The sequence below is a fragment of the Nycticebus coucang genome, chromosome 5 (assembly GCF_027406575.1).
Source record: "Nycticebus coucang isolate mNycCou1 chromosome 5, mNycCou1.pri, whole genome shotgun sequence".
NCBI classification, from domain to species: Eukaryota; Metazoa; Chordata; class Mammalia; order Primates; family Lorisidae; genus Nycticebus; species Nycticebus coucang.
The window spans coordinates 134,612,800-134,629,802 of record NC_069784.1 but is presented as its reverse complement, the minus strand read 5'-3'; the positions used below and the strand labels follow the sequence as shown (position 1 = coordinate 134,629,802).

At 49.0% G+C, this 17,003-nt stretch overlaps 1 protein-coding gene across 1 annotated transcript in view; it reads right to left on the bottom strand.

Annotated features, from left to right (window-relative positions):
- The window catches only part of IGF2R (insulin like growth factor 2 receptor), a 120,781-nt gene that overhangs the window by 22,494 nt on the left and 81,284 nt on the right, over positions 1-17,003 (bottom strand). The window contains exons 22-36 of the mRNA XM_053591105.1: positions 15,679-15,874; positions 14,434-14,604; positions 13,460-13,603; positions 13,171-13,346; positions 12,811-12,898; positions 12,146-12,361; positions 11,007-11,137; positions 10,653-10,750; positions 8,009-8,145; positions 6,469-6,659; positions 5,112-5,238; positions 4,577-4,696; positions 3,571-3,827; positions 3,076-3,294; positions 305-454 (exon numbers count right to left, since the gene is read on the bottom strand). Of these exons, the coding sequence (XP_053447080.1) occupies positions 305-454; positions 3,076-3,294; positions 3,571-3,827; positions 4,577-4,696; positions 5,112-5,238; positions 6,469-6,659; positions 8,009-8,145; positions 10,653-10,750; positions 11,007-11,137; positions 12,146-12,361; positions 12,811-12,898; positions 13,171-13,346; positions 13,460-13,603; positions 14,434-14,604; positions 15,679-15,874 (2,421 nt within the window). The remainder of the gene's footprint in view (positions 1-304; positions 455-3,075; positions 3,295-3,570; positions 3,828-4,576; positions 4,697-5,111; positions 5,239-6,468; positions 6,660-8,008; positions 8,146-10,652; positions 10,751-11,006; positions 11,138-12,145; positions 12,362-12,810; positions 12,899-13,170; positions 13,347-13,459; positions 13,604-14,433; positions 14,605-15,678; positions 15,875-17,003) is intronic.

Sequence of the window (17,003 nt, the reverse complement as noted above, 5' to 3'; positions counted from 1 at the left end):
AAAAAAGAAAGTCCTGACACTTGCACATGGCAGCAAAGCTGAAAGCCATTTCTGCGCTCCAGTGCTCCCTAGTTTTAAGTTGTAACAAGACTCCGAGTGCTGCTCACTCAGGGTAAGCCCACTCAGTCCTCTACAGAACGGAGTCCTAAACTGCTGAAACACACCTCGATATCCCACGCTATGTGAGCAGAGGTGTGAATGAGGACTTCCTGGACCTGAAGTGTGCTGCCTGGTTTTCCAGCCTTGGCTCACGCGGCTGCATTCCAGCACCCAGACCCCAGACCGCCACGGGCAGGGCACTCACCATGCTCACGCCTCTCTTGCAGTGAAAAGCGATGAGTGAGGTATAGTTGAAATGCTTGTCTGCTAGGCAGGGAGTGTTGCTTTCAAAATTCAAGTAAACTTCTTTTGCTATCGGATTGAGTATTGGAGGTCCTGAGACTCGGCCAATATCCTAAGTAAAGAACAAGAACAAAGAGTGTTTCAGGAAATTAGCTATTCCCATGATTATCGGAATAAGAGCTAATACAGAATTGTGAAATCCAAACCGAATCGATTCTAAAAATGAGCAGCATCCAAAAAATTGACTTAATACCAACTCAAGTAAAACTTCTGGACATTAAGATACTACAAAAGAACTTCCTCCCTACTTTGTCTATTAGTTTTGACCCTTAGATTATAGTTAGTTCTAAGTAAGGTGGTTCTATTTCTACACGTATTCAATTTTCAAAGATTCCAGGCACTAGGACTTTCTCTCTTATCTGTGTTAACATAGTAAGACCCTGTCTCTTAAAGCAAAAAGACAGGCTCGGCGGGGGAGCACAGTGGTTATGGCGTCAGCCACATACACCAAGGCTGCCAGGTTCAAACCCAGCCCGGGCCTGCTAAACAACAATGACAACTGCAACAAAAAAATAGCCGGGTGTTGTGACAGGCACCTGTAGTCACAGCTACTTGGGAGGCTGAGGCAAGAGAATCGCTTAAGCCCAAGAGTTTGAGGTTGCTGTGAGCTGTGACACCAAGCTGTGATGCCACGGCACTCTACCAAGGGCTAGTGAGACTCTCTCTCAAAAAAAAAAAAAAAAAAAAAATCAAAACCAGGCTACCCAGTCCTTTATCAACTGCTGGTGGAAGGTAGAAGGCAGGAACCCGAGAAACATGCTACCCCAGCCCCTCCCACTAGCCCCCCACCTCCTGGTGCTGCTGGGTGTGTCCTCAGGGACAGGGACAGGTGGTGCTCGCTGTTGGTTTTCATTGCTTAGGGCAGCATCTGACACATGGTAGCTAGGTCAGTAAATACTTCTGAGTAAACAAATGGAAGAAAGGCGGGTAGCCAGGAAGGGCGTGTGTGATGAGTGCTCACACACAAGTGTCTTCCCCATGACTGTGCCCTCAGCAGAGTCCTCTGCACTCATCAGCATGGGGCACATGCAGAGCACAGGACACACAACACCCTCTCCAATAAAGAACTTACCACAATTTCTCAAACCCGATCAGAGTTGGCTAAGTAGGAAAATACAGATCAGACCTCCCAGAAAAGGACTCGCAATGGAGGTCCCCAACCCCTACTGCTGGAGAGGACGTTACCAGAGGCTTCCCATCTCTGTCAAAGGCACACCGTGGCTACACGGTGGCTCACACCTGTGGCCCCAGCTACATGGAGGCTGAGGAGGGAGGATGGCTTGAGTCTAGGAATTCCAGATTACAATGAGGTATGACAGGCCATTGCCCTCTAGCCTGAGCAACAGAGCAAAACTCTGTCTTTAAAAAAAGGAAAATCATAAGGCCAAGCATGGTGGCTCATCCCTGTAATCCTAGCATTCTGGGAGGCCAAGGTAAGTGGATTGGTTGAGTGGAGGGTGAAACCAGCCTGAGCAAAACCGAGACCAAGTCTCTACTAAAAACAGAAAAAATTGGCCAACCTAGCGCTGTACGCCTGTAGTCACTGCTAGTTGGGAGGCTAAGGCAAGAGGATTGTTGAAGCCCAATAGTTTGAGGTTGCGATGAGCTATGGCGCCATGCCACTCTACTCAGGGCACAGAGTGAGACTCTGTCTCAAAAAAAAACAAACAAAAAAAAATTATAAAAAGAAAAAACAAAACTGGCTCAGCGCCTGTGGCTCAAGCCTCTAAGGCACCAGCCACATACACCTGAGCTGGTGGGTCGAATCCAGCCCAGGCCCGCCAAACAACAATGATGGCCGCAACCAAAAATAGTCGGGCATTGTGGCAGGTGCCTGTAGTCCCAGCCACTTGGGAGGCAGAGGCAGAAGAATCGCTTGGAGCCCAGGAGCTGGAGGTTGCTGTGAGCTGTGATGCCATAGCACTCTACCCAGGGTGACAGCTTGAAGCTCTGTCTCAAAAAAAAAAAAAAAAAAAAGAAAAAGAAAGGAAAAAAACTCATACCATAACCATAGATATGAACACAGACAACTTTCAAGATATGTTTCCAAGTACTAAAACACACCAAAGATTTAACAAAATACTAATAAAAACTCATGGAGATAATGTTTAAAGATCCAAATCTACATCAAAATATGGCAGCAAAAAGCCAAAGCTTTCCATATTTGCAGAATATTCAGCTATCAGCAAAGCGGCTTTTGCCCTTCGTTATGGTGTATGACCAAGGAAAGAGCTTGTGTTTCATAAGTGTTTTAATTGCACAAGACAAGCCTTCAGACAGAGAAACTGGGATATGCCAATGTGCTTTCTTGCCACTTTACCTAAAAATTTCTCTTGATTAGAATCAGCCCTGAGGCTTCTAATGGGTCACACAAAAGAAGTGTCTACACATGTGTTCTCATCTTCGACACGGCTCAGAGACGCTCTGGCTGCCATTACCACCTGGTGATGGTTACCACACACAAACTTTCTGGCTGCCATTACCACCTGGTGGTTCCATGCACAAACCTTTATGTTACCCTCTTCCTGGAAGTGTCCAGAGTGCCCAGTCCTTGCTCATTTCTCCATTTTCTCTCTACCTGAGCAACTCTCCTTTGAAAGAAAGCAGCACAATCTGAGGTTACCGTTGAAAGTCTTACAAAAATCATCTCTGCCCTGGATTGCCCGCACTTACTATGGGGGGACCGTTGATAGGAACTTTGCACACAGCAGCTCCAGCAGGACATGGCACCCCATTCATGGGGTTCAGCGGCTGGCATATGTTGATGTAAAAATCAGGGGCGGTATCGGAGGCATCATCCTCACTCTCGTCATAAGCTTCATAGCCACCAGTGCGGTGAATGAGAGGCGACAAGTCAATGATAGAGCTTCCATTCCTCACGGAACATTCTGTCTGTTACATAGAAAAAAGCTGCATTAAAGTTGCCAAAAAAATTTTCTTAATCACCACTAAGTCATATAAGAATTTAAAAGCCGAACAACAAAAACAACACAGCACTAAGGGTAGGTTAATGTCTCAAAATGCTTCATCACAGGGTACCAGGCACTGCTGGTCAGCTTTAGACACTGGGACAAGAGGAGTGGACAAGAGGAGTGGACAAGGTCCACTGATGAACCCAGCGGCAGGGCATGGTGCCACTGATGCCACCCACACCATCTTCGGACTCACTGGACGCTCGCACGCCAGCGGTGTGTGCCAGGAGAAGAAGAGTGTGCACGTCTGCTTATCTAGGGAGATGAGCATGGGTCTATTGGTGGGCCCAGCCTCGGGTCTGCACACAAAGCTGATCACACTCTTGTAGCTCAGGCCAGATTTGGAGGGACAAGGGGATCCATCCTCATATACCAGCTGTAGGACCTGGTCCACATAGGTCAGCCGCTTGCTGGCCTTGCCCACGCTGATCCTGGTCTGACCGAAGCAGGCCCCTGCACCACAAGGAAGAGTGGAGAAAAGAGCCGTCAAGAACTCAATGGCCAAAAAGGACAAGTAGAGAAAAGAGCCGTCAAGGACTCAATGGCATACAAGGACCAGTGGAGAAAAGAGCCGTCAAGGACTCAATGGCCAACAAGGACCAGTGGAGAAAAGAGCCGTCAAGGACTCAATGGCCAAAAAGGACCAGTGGAGAAAAGAGCCGTCAAGGACTCAATGGCCAAAAAGGACAAGTGGAGAAAAGAGCCGTCAAGGACTCAATGGCAAACAAGGACCAGTGGAGAAATGAGCCGTCAAGGACTCAATGGCCAACAAGGACCAGTGGAGAAAAGAGCCGTCATGGACTCAATGGCCAACAAGGACCAGTGGAGAAATGAGCCGTCAAGGACTCAATGGCCAACAAGGACCAGTGGAGAAAAGAGCCGTCAAGGACTCAATGGCCAACAAGGACCAGTGGAGAAAAGAGCCGTCATGGACTCAATGGCGAATCCGCTGGTGAGAACTTTCTGAGAATCCAGACTATCGATTTCACAGCTAACACTTGTAGTTTCACATGTCCAAGATGGTTTTGGCCAACATTACACCTTTAAAATTTCATCACATGTCCAGCCGAGTATCCCTGACACCAGCTGACTGCTGCAGGAGATGAAGGAGTCTGATTCTAGCTCTGCTCACCACATGGTCAGGCCAAGGGCAGCCCAGGGAAGAGACAGCCAGACACTACTCCAGAAACCCAGGTACTCACCCACGCCAGGAGAGCACTTTTCATTCTCCCCACAGACACTCATGTAGACAAGTCCCTTCTCACTGTAGGCGGCTGTGAATCCTGTTCTGCCACTTAAGGAGCTCAGATCAAACAGGTGTCCTATAGGGTTGAGGGAACACAGTGACCCCAGTGGGCCCACACGTGGATTCCATCAGTGTCAGGACTTCTGAGTCTTGCCACGACTCATTGCCTGACTCACTGACGCTGCCATGTCTAACCAGCTAGTGTGTCTCACGAGTGTCCCCAAATTAATTCATAAGACAGTGGACCTCCCCACCAAAGATGGTGGCTCACAGCACCTCCTCTACTGGGAACACAGTGCTGCAGCTACTAGGACTCCCCAAAAACACCCCTCTAGTACAGGAATGTTCCACGGGCCTTTCTGGGCACCTAGCAGAGAGGACAGAAGTGTCCCAGCCCATTCAGAGAAACGCCAGTCCCACCACACACTTCTGCCCAGGATGCCTGCCGTCCCCTCACCTGAGCTGGGCTTGACCAGGGCACCGACTCTCACCTGTGCTGGGGTTAGTGACCTGGCAGTCATCATGTGCATTGCTCCTCACAGGACAGGCAGCGGCTGTGGGCCAGGAGAAGGTGTACTCACAGTCTTCCACAGCGCTGATGAACATGGGCCTGGAGTTCTGCAATCAAGCACAGACCGGTCTCAGGGGATGGCAACCTGGCATCTCTCCTAACCTCCCTCCACAGAGGGAAGCTGCTCTGTGGGAAGCCATGAGCACGGGAGATTATTTCTGACTCAGTGTATTCTGGGGACCAGATACAGATGAGGACAGCAAAGGGTGAGGATGTGCTCCTAGGGTACCACCGGGGGTGCAGCCCCCACAGGGCCCAGGAAGGCCCCTCAGACTGAGGCACGGGGCAGGTGGAGAGAGGTGGCCAGGTGGAAGGTTCCTGGGAGACAGGAGAGGGAAGATGGCAGAGAGGATTCTGAAAACTCACGAGCTAACATATACTATGTGGTCACGACACAAAGCCACGCTAGCAGAGCTCCTCGTTCGCAGCCGTATGCATCCCTCTACTTCTCGGGCCAAGAATGCTATCGATCAGTACGATTCGCTCAGTGGCACCCTCCTTCCCAGGTAAACCCAAACAGCTCTGCGCCCCCACCAATAAGCCTGGGCCCCGGTACAGAGCACCCCACACTGCCCCACAAACCCCAAGTGGTGGGGCAGCCCTCTGTCCTCAGCATGATCCTGCCTGCTCAGCCAGGGACGAGAGCCACAGGGGCTGAGGTGCCAGGGCCCAAGGGCTCCACATGTGGGCCAGGGCTCTCTGCACGCTCCTCCCAAGAAGAAAGCTACTATCCCAATCACACCTGTACACAGGGCTCACTCAATCTCACCGCACGGACACCATTAGCACCTGCTTTCCACACCCCAACCCAGCAGGGAAGATTCACGCCCACTGACTGTCCACCTGCCACGGTGACACCTGGCACCCCTACCTCTTCTCTGGATACCCCACAACTGGCACGACAGTGACCAATGAGGAGTGCGTGAGTAACCAGGTTACAGGGCCAGGGAATGGAGGTGCTCCCTCTGCCCAGGTCTGTCTGACCTTCTCACTCTTCCCAAGCTGCCTCCCTGAAGACAGAGGACGTGCTATCCAGCATCAGTGTCCTCTACAGCCTTTGGGAATCTGAGTAATTCTGAGGCTAGAACCACCCCATGGAGCCTCTAAGAAGCCAGAGAGGAAGTGTCCCGGGAGCAACAGGCTGAGGTGTGACTCTGGGCTCTCAGCCTCTGTTAAGCCGGGTCACCGCAACCTCTCAAACTCTCTCATGAGGACATGGGTCTCTCTGACTGCCGGGTTTGTGCCACTCCCACAGCTGCAGCAGGGCTGCCCCTTACCACTTGGCTCTCGCTGCAGGTGAATCGGATGGTGGTTGACTTTTTCCGAATACCGTCTGGGCACAAGTCACCATCGACATACTTCAGGACAATCACGCCATCTGTCCACTGAGGTCCATCTCTCACCCTGCCCAGGTTCACAGGCTGGGCGCCACCCTGGAAACATGCAGCGGCTTCTGGAGGGCAGGGCGCTGCAATACAGCAAGGTGAGATGTCAAACTGGCCACAGCGCTTCTGTCTGTGGCCCCAAAACATCCACTATTTCTTTCACACAAGTCAGATGACAATGACACATCTATTAGTTCTCACTCATTTAAAGGTCACTCTACCACAGCAGATTGAGGACAGGCCTTGAGTGTGGTGGGGAATCTAAGATGTGACAGTTTAAAATCATTCCAGAGCCCCACACCTGATGGAGCTGAAATTCCTAGAGTAAGCCAATGGGACCATTTAAACGGCCCACATTCCTATACCCTCTTTACTAGAGAAGTCACCAAATACTCTGCCCATTTCCCAGTCCCTGAACCATCTGTGTCATCTGCCCCATGGAAAGACACAGTCCCACACCACTGGTGTAAACCACAGTGTCATAATTTACCCAGCAAGATTCAGCAAGCAAGGGGAAGTGGGCCCACAATCTGAACCCACACAGGACGCACACAACACAGGATGTGGGTGGGTAACAAAAATGGGATGTCTCATGTTCAGGACTCTGAGAGGCCACGAGGGGCACCAAGATCACTGAGGACTGCTCTCGGCCCACAACGGGCCTCTAGTCTGGCACTAAGGGTCTGAGCCTGCTGTCCCCGTGTCATGAAAGGGCCACCAACACTACTCTAAACAAACACCGAGGCGTGCACCAGGACATCCTACCTGCTCCAGAGGGTTATTTCCCACCACTGTAATTTCCATCTACCTCCACCCTCCATGTTCAGAAATGGTTATGATGTTCCCAGTGGAGTCCCGGGCCACACCAGGGACCGATCATTAAGACTCTCAAGTCAGAAGGACTCTACCTAACAAATTCAAATAGTTGACCTGGTTGTTAAGCTGAAATTAGCCTGAAATTTAAAAACAAATTAATTAAAAAAAAAAAAAAATAGGCTCGGTGCCCATAGTTCAGTGGTTAGGGCACCAGCCACATATACTGGGGGTGGTGGGTGCAAGCCCAGCCCGGACCTGCTAAACAACAATGATGACAACAACAACAACAAAAAATAGCCGGGTGTGGTGGCTGGTGCCTGTAGTCCCAGCTACTTGGGAGGCTGAGGCAAGAGAATCACTTAAGCCCAAGAGTTTTGAGGTTGCTGTGAGCTGTGACGCCACGGCACTCTACTGAGGCCTACATAGTGAGACTCTGTCTCAAAAAACTAACAAACAAACAAAAAAACCCCTCAAGTCCCTCCTCCTCCTGCTGCTCCTCGGCCAAACCCCTGACATGGTGCAGAGAGTGAAGCGCCCATGAAGAACGCGCTTCCTACTCCATCCTTCACCTTCCCTGGTAAGTTCAGAACCATGTTACCCTCAGCGCCCCTCTCACCAGTGCCAGGCTGTGGGGACAGAGACTTGCAGACGTTGATGAGGTAGTGCTCCGAGGACCCCGTACTGGTGATGGCTTCCCAGTTGTCACTGTACTGTGACAGGGACGAGAGGTCAAAAGAGTTGCCAGCCGCATCTCTGGAGGGAGGAGGATACTGTGGTCAGCCCTGGCCACGTGCCAGGTGTGCTGAGCGTGCTCTGGCTTCGTGAACCAGGTCTTACCCCACGACAGAACTTTAGGCTCCTTTCTCTCACACACACACATCCAGAGTCAGCAACAACACAACTTCCAGGTCAGAAACTCTAAGACTCACTTTAACAAAGTTAAGTCTTAACAAGAAACCAGATCTGAAAGGTGTGTGCTGTCCGTGCTCAGTGTGGTGGCAGGTGTGAGCAGCGCAGACACTCAGGCACGCCCCACCACAGGCCCCTGCTGTCCAGCCCTGAGGCCACCCATGGTCACTGGAAAAAAACAATGGGCTTGTGGTGGCCTTTCTGCTCTAGCTAATGGTTCACTAACTAAACAAAACCCCATACACGGATCAGTGACTGAGAACCAACCATGTACCAGTTACAACATTAATGGGGAGCAGGTGAACGCACTCTGAGAGGGATGGAACGGCTAACCACCCAGAGCATCCTGGAAGAACAGAGCCAGCAGAGGGCCTGGGGCGGGGCGGGGCGGGGCGCCTTCCCAGGAGCAAGGAGTATAACCTCAATGTGACTTCGAGTGCCTTTGACTTATGTTTGAAGAAGCTTTCTCAGAGTCCATATGAAGGGATGTTCCTTTAAGACCCTCCAAAGTGATTAGAAAGCTAAATCATGTAGGAGGCAGGCCCTAAAGGCAGAGTCTGGATGTCTCTGGAATGTCCTAAAAGGGACCTTGGAAGTGAAAAACAAGATAAGTTAATGTGCATCTCAGTTGCAGGGTGCACCTGTTTTCACAAACGACTAAGTTTTTGTGGTTGCTCTGTACGGTTTCTTTGCCGTCTTATCGTACAGACCATTTACTGCCAACTAGTTTTATTATTAGAATGTGTATGTGTGTGTACGTGCAGAACTTAGTGTTGTTAAAAGTATATAAGCTGGCAAGAAATAAAATTAAGGGCCGTTTGCCTGAGCGAGCTACAGCTCTCTGCTTCTCCACAATTCTGACTGCTGATCTTATCTCTGCGACTCCAGCCTGGACCGTTTAGAGCAACAGGGGGCAGATAGAGGGTGGGGGCAGAGGTGAACAGGGCCTCTGGTCACAGCAGGAACATCAGCCTGTAGTTCCCAATGAGATGGGTGATCACCGCATTGAAGGTTTCAGCCAAAGGCTGACAGGGCCAGGCTCCTATCTGAACAGGGCTGCTCCAGTTAGCGTGAGGAACCAGTTGAATGTGTGGGGAGAGATCGGGGAGATGGCAGGAGCAGGAAGAAGGGTGCCCAGACTGGGGCGGGCAGAGAGAAAAGAAGGGACACCAAGAGATGACAGAATAAGAAAACAGCTTTGGCGCACACAAGCCGATGCCCTCAGCTCACCCAGCAGGAGGCCGGCCCCTTCTGAGGGTCACCACTTTCACCTTTTTTCCCCCCAGATTAATATGAAATTACACTGCTCACTGAAGGTCAGTCTTCACCTTCTAAAGCAGTCGGCAGATGCCAGGGCTGACAGGTGGTAGGTATGTACCCCTGAGCCTTACAGAGTGCCCCACAAAGCGCCCCAAGAAGATGTGGTAAGAAGCAGGAGGCGGCTGAGGTGAGCAGTCGGGAGGGGAAATTTCACATCACACATTTTTGTGCTCTCCATTAATTACATTCATGTGTGCTACCTTTTAATGTAACTGATGATGAAAAGTCTTCTTAGATTTAATTCTACTTTTAAAAATTTGGCACAAAAATACTTACAGGCAAAAAGCTTTCTATGTAAAGGAAATCAAAATTTTACCCCTTGTATGTAAGAATCAGAAAACCAAATGCAGCCTCCAAAGGCAGCGGGAGGAGGAGGGGGGCCAGGTCCCTGCTGGGGAGTGGGGCACGGATCTGTCTCAGGTGAAGTGTTTAGGGAACATTCACTGGAGAAGGAAATGCTGCAATGATGACGGCAAGTAAGCACACATTTTTAAATGTACACACTTACTCATACACATGTTACTAAAACTTAAATTAAGATTTCACCCACATAAAGAATAGACATAGCAGGACAAAGACTGGACGGAGACACAGAAAGGATGCATTTTACATAGAGGCTAAGTGGCTGTTTGTGTGGCTCGTCACACGTTGGAACTGTCAGTGTGTTCCTGCAAAATGCAGACCCTCAGAGCTACGAATCCCCATAGATGCAGAGTTCCGAGAGAACCCCCCATCACAGGAGCTACACGCCATGCTGGGCCCAGTGGCCCTGTCTGCACGTGTGAAGCACACACGCATGGGAGCTCCTGGGTTACGTGCCAGCTCCAATCACTGCCCACCTACTTTATATCTCAATGCAAAACAACCAGGGCATCTCCAAGCTGTGAAGGGCCTGGAGGTCAACTGACCTAACTCCTCATTTTAACATTAGGGAACCAGACTGATTGATCTAATCCCCTGATCACTAATTACTAAAGCAACATCCCGACGAGGCAGGCTGCCCCAAAAAGGCAACGTATACACCAACTTACTTGAAAGAACACTCGGTCAGATCGAAGGGTGGGCAGGCATACTGCGTCCGCCACTCAAACAAGTAGGAACAATCTGAAGTCTCCTTCAGAAATACTGGCTAAAAAAGTTAAGATGGAAAATCCACATAAAAACGAGAATGGGAGACTTTGGTTAGTTTATACTTTCAATTTTAAGGATGAAGACAGGAATAGTTCTGTCCAGTGAAATCGATACAAACTGATAAAAGTTTCAACATATTTTACATCTATAATGCATTTTAAACTAAATTAACCAGGAGATTTCTTGAGATCTGAGGGCAGGCTGATTTCACAAAGACAACAGCAGCCGGAGGCAGGGTGGCCGCATCCACTCACCTTCTGGGTGCTGCGGTCACAGTAGAAAAAGATGGTCGTGGAGCGCTGGTATACCTTATGGCACGTGTCGCCCCCGGTGTAGTTTATTTTTAACAACCCATTTACGTAAGTCAGCTTCTGAGTGAAGAGACCTGTTACGGAAGAAGCACATTAAACTAAGTTTAGTTCAAGGGGCCCCGGGTGGCCGAGCATTACTCTAAGACACATCCCAGCCTCTCAGCACTGAGCTCCCTCCTGGTCACACTGCTACACTACAGAGAGGATACAGCCAGGCCTCCCTTGATCAAGGTTGCACGGTGACAGGCTAACCAGGGGCATAATGGCGTATCAGCACTCTCAGCCTGAGTAGCTAAGGGCATATCACTTCCTCTGTGGCTAATGAGGCCACCCATGTTACTCACCTCAGCAACTTCAACTCCATTTCAAGTAAGTTATGAAATGCATTAAAATCCTGCCCAGCTGCTGAGGTAGTATCAATGAGCAATAGTCTGCCCCGGAACTTTTACAGCCAAAGGCACTAGCAAAGTGCTACCTCAAAATACCTGTCACTGGCTAGTTTAGCATGTCCTAATATTGCCATAAAGAAAAGAAGTGCAGCCTTAGAATCAGCAACTGGTATGGCTACCTAAAAATAAAATAAACACACTCTTAACAAAATTCTTCAGTACGCATTCTGCTCAAGAAAAGCAAGTGAAGGCCAGGTGTGGGGGCTCACACCTGTAATCCTAGCACTCTGGGAGGCTGAGGTGGGACGGTCACTTGAGCTAAGGAGTTTGAGAACAGCCTAAGCAAGAGCGAGACCCTCATCTCTACAAAAAAAAAAAAAAAAAAAAAAAAAATAGAAAGATTAGGCTACTGTGTCCCAGCTCCTCAGGAGGCTGAGGCCAAGGGATGGCTCAAGCCCCGGAGTTGGAGGGTGCTGTGAGCTAGGCTGATGCCACCGCACTCACGATGCCTGGGCAAAAGAGGGAGGAAGAGTGAGACTCTGCCTCAAACAGTAAGAAAGAAAAAAACAAAAAGTGAACTCAGAAATGTGTTGTTTTACTAGAAGGCTCATTCTTTCTACTCAAGAGAAAAGACATCTTCAGCATACCATTTAAAATTTTTAATTTAAAAAGTAGAAAGAAAAACAATGGTACCTGCCACTTTCTGAAATCCTTGTGGTCCGGGCTTTTCCTGGCACGAGGAGACCACCTTAGACCTGTCGCTGGTGGGGCAGACGCCCGAGGAAAGCTGCCCGCAGACCCGGAAGTAATAGTTGTACTCGCCGGCACTCACGATGTTGTCACTGAGGGCCAGGGGCTTCAGGTCATACAGGCTGCGGTGCCTGGGGTCCTTCACCTGGCAGTTGTCTCCTTCAAGAACACCACGGGTGCCAGCAGTTACACCCACAACACACTTCCAGGCAAGAAGCTGTATAGTTTTTAATCTGGTAGGGACTGTCCTCAAATGGGCATTATAAACCGTTTCCATGTGATTTTATTTATATGTAATACAATTGGTCTGGCAAATAGCTTTTTAGAAAAGACTCAGTCCCAGGACAACGACCCACTTCGTCAAACAAAACGAAATCTTCCGTATCAGTGTTTTCAAGCATGAAAAGCCAAAATCACATCAATTGAGCTGCACAAGGAAAATGTTACTGGTAAAATAAGAAACATACTAGACTGCAAAGAACTCAAGGATAAGAATTTACCCAGCCTCTACAAAGTGTTTCATGATCCCACCTGTGCCGTTATCATAGGCTTCCAATCTGGGATGAAAATACCCATGAAGACTCACAGATGGGTCACCCAGGTCTCACCTTCCACTCTGACCACCGGGCAGGCTTCCACGGTCCTCCAGACAAACACGAACTCACAGTCATCCAGAAGCTGAAATATCGGTGAGCCCTGGAACAGACACCGACGGCTTGCTTTGTTTCCCATTCTTTTTTTTTTTTAATTATAGCCATAATTAATTATCTAATCTTCAACCTCCACAAGCAAAATATAGAGCAGTTCTGAAACATCAAAGACTTGGGGAAACAAGCACATTCTGGTCAAATCCCAGGGATGGTCAGAAAGTCAGAGAAAAACAAAGCAAGGTTTACGCAGAGATTTAAGAAAACCAAAAATGGAAATGGCCGATAGCCAAAAAACTCATTGCTGGTCTGAACACACACCGATATCTGAGCACACTCAAACATTATCCTGGTGGAGAAGCGCTGGGTCCCGCACTTGTCACCGTTGACATACACAACACTCAAGGATCCATTCGCTGCCACTTGAGGACTGATCTGTACCACACCCAGGTTCCAGCTATTGTCTTCTGATACTAAACAAGACCCCACAGCGCTGCCTGGAAGAACAGGAGACATGGTTTTGGGGTGAGGCATGTGAGGGAAAGGAGGGGGGCCTGGAGCCAAAAACAGTATGAAGAAACGTAAACGTAAACGTAAAAAGAGAGCTCACCGTGGCATCCGGGGATGTAAGGGAGAGAATTGCAAACACTCAGGTAGAAAGTTCTCTTCTTCCCATCAGCTGTGGTGTCCACAGCAGTCCAAGGCTTCCTGATGGAGCTCAGGCCACTCAGATCATACTCATTTCCAGCCAGGTCTGAAATACAAGACAAACATGCTGGAAACCCACCTCCTTGTAAGCTCTGGAGGCTTTCAGTGAAGGCTGCTGGGGCGTGATCTTGACCTTCCTAACTGCAAACCCACAGGAGGCAGACAGGCTTTGCCTTCAAAACTGCCATCACAGCCAGGCAAGGTGGTGTGCGCCCTCAGTCCCAGCTGCTTGACAGGCTGGGGCAGAAGGATCACCTAAAGTCCAGGAGTTCAAGCCAGCCTGGGCATCACAGCAAGACTCCACGTCTCTTTGAAATAGGAAGAAGAAAAAAAACCTGCCCTTCACAAGGAAGCCCCACTGCCATGGAAGAGCAGAGCCAACCCACAGATATCAGTGGTCCTGGGGACACTGTTCAGCTTCAGGGGAATGGCTTATGGCGTTCCAATGCCTTTTTCTTATTTTTCTCCTCAAATAAATAGCTCTTGCCATGTCATGAGCATGTTTCCCCCTGTGAGTTTTCTTTTCCATTCTTAAGGAGCATCTGATCCCCAAACATAACTAACAGCTTTGGAGGAAGGACACAATTCTAAGAGGGACTTTACCTAACAAACGCGATCAGTATGACCTGGTTCTCTGTACCCCAACAATAAAAAAACATACAAAAAAAAAAACACACCTTACAACTCTCGACTGTATACCCAGAGTCTTTTCAAGAAAAACATTACAGTTCTAGGCATCATTCAAAGAAAATACATAACCCAAACACCATGCTCCCTATAAAACAAAACGTACAACACACATATACAACCTGCACAGACATTCACACACACACTTCTTTTGACCAGCCCATTACGTCTTAGACCGGATGGCCCTACCGGTGACTTGGCAGTCCACTCGTGAAGGAACACAGGCCAACGCAGTTTCAAACTCAAAGTAAGTGTTTCGGATCCCTCGTCCAGAGTCAATGTCTTGATGCAGGAACTTAGGGGTTCCTGGGTAAACATCATCATTGCAAATAAAGCGGATGATAAAAGCATTCGTGGCACCTGTGGAGCAAAAAGGCCCAATTTTAAGAGACAGAGCAGTTTTCACAGCCCAACCCACCCCCACCACCACAGGGACAGCTTCACGGGCACCCACTGACACCAACACACTGGGGTGTGAGGTCTGGGTCAGGGGCCAGAGGGGCCACGCTCACTGCAATGGCAACCTGTCAGGGTGGGTTTGTACCACACACCTGACGTCTTGGCATTCTCACTCTTCCAGAACATATTTAAATCCCCCGTCAGTTTATCAATCCACACATTAGAAAACAATGTAACTGTAACTCTCACTCACTGGTTAATTCAACAAATACCTACTAAGTTCCTACTCCCTATAGGAGTGAAAGAAAAAGAACCCTTGCCCTCAGGTGTGTTGGTTACAGTGGATACGAGCTCAAAAGCTCAGGAGGGGAGGGCAGGCTTCGAACATTTCAGAAGTGGGAGGCCTACAGGAGGGAGCAGGAGGCACAGCAGTGACCCCACCAGAGCCTTCAAGGAGTCCTTCAGCCACCTGGCGAGAGCTGGCTTCTACTCTAGGCATGCCATGGAGCCACCAGAAGGCTTTGAGCTGAGAAGTGACATAATCTAACACTTAAAAATATCACTTGTTGAGTACAGATAATAGTAACCTCCCGTTATCTGTGGAGGACACGGTCCAAGCGTCCCAGTGGGTGCCTAAAATCACAAACCCTACACAGACTATGTCTTTCATATACATACATATCTGTGATGAAGTTTAATTTATAAATTAGGCAAAGCAAGACGTTAACCAATAATAAAATACAAAAATCATAATATGTTATAGTAAAATGTGAATGTGGTCTCTCTCAGTCTCTCACAGTAACTTAATACTTTCAGACCACATTTGACCTTGGAAAGTGAAGCTACAGATAACCGGGACTCCTGTGTCCCTCGAGGGCAAAAGCAGGAAGACCCAGAGGCGGCTCCTGCACCCAGGTGGGTGGCACAGACCGCAGTGGGGAAATTCACGCCATGTGGTCAGAAAGGGGGCAGCTGTCAGCCAAAGAACCGCCCAGACGCCCTCTAGCCGTAGAAACAACGTGGCTCTGAGCTCACCTGGGACAGCAGGACGAGGCCCTTTGTAGGTCAGTGTTATGAAGCCCTCAGTGGACACCTGGAGGCTTTTCTCAAATCCCACTGGCCTCTCGGGCTTCAGGTTCTTCAGGTCTTCCGTCTGGGTGTCCACCTCACAGCCAGAAGCTGGCTTCCCATTGATGGCCCCACACGTGGGCATCGTGCCACAGACGTTGAACTGCGGCCAGATAGCAAGAGCCACACAAATGACTTTAGGCGCAGGGCCCACCACACACAAAATCCCCAGCAACTCAAAACCCCACCAGCTTACACGTTTATTAGTCAGCCTGCCACCTTCCCACGTCTGGACAGCTAAGGCCCAAACCCAAAGTCCTAATAGCAATACCTATAATAAACGGCCCCTGAGGTTCAGCGTACATCAGTTTATTTATACAGTCCTGCACCTACAATGTTAGTATATGTGCTGGCAGAAGCGAGCACAGTCCTGCATCTACAAATGCATAAAATAATGTGCCATATATAATAGAGAGAATATACGGTATATAGGCCATAATTTTAAAATAATTTTACTTTAATATTAGAGAAAGCACATACAATGAAAATCATACTAATCATAGGTAAATACAAAGTGGTGCTCCAGTATTTCTGAAAGGTCTTGGTATCTATCATTCCATTAAGAAGCAAGGGAGTTTACTGTAGTTGTGAAAATGAAGCAAAACGTGCTTTTTGTTAGGCAGATACAGAAAAGCGAGACTTCCATCCGTTCAGTGTTAATGGACTATGAGAGGAGTTCAGGACTATATACAAAAAGTATTTTCTGCCAGGTGACGTAGCTCACGCCTGTAATCCTAGCACTCTGGGAGGCTGAGGTGGGTGGATTGTTCCAGGTCAGGGGTTCAAGACCAGCCTAAGCCAAGAGTGAGACCCCATCTCTACTAAAACTAGAAAAACTAGCTGGGCATTGTGGCAGGTGCCTGTAGTCCCAGCTACTTAGGAGGCGGAGGCAAGAGAACCTCTTTAGCTCAGGAGTTTGAAGTTGCTATAAGCTATAACGCCACCACACTCTACCCAGGGAGACTTAAAAAATAAACCAATAAATAAAACAGAAAGTTTTTTTTCTTAAAGACTAAGGTTTCCTACTTAAGAAATGGTCAATGAGAACTAGACCCACCCAAGTGCTCCTACGGTTGCCTGGCTGCGTCTGGGGTCCTTGACCCTGGAAATCAAAAGCAGATTCCGGTTCCCTCCTTCAAGATCCTGCCTGCACACTGAGAACAAATTGAGAGGGGCCTGGACTGTGCCCTGCCCAGCAGGGCACCCACTGCAATCTGGTTGGTTCAGGCCCC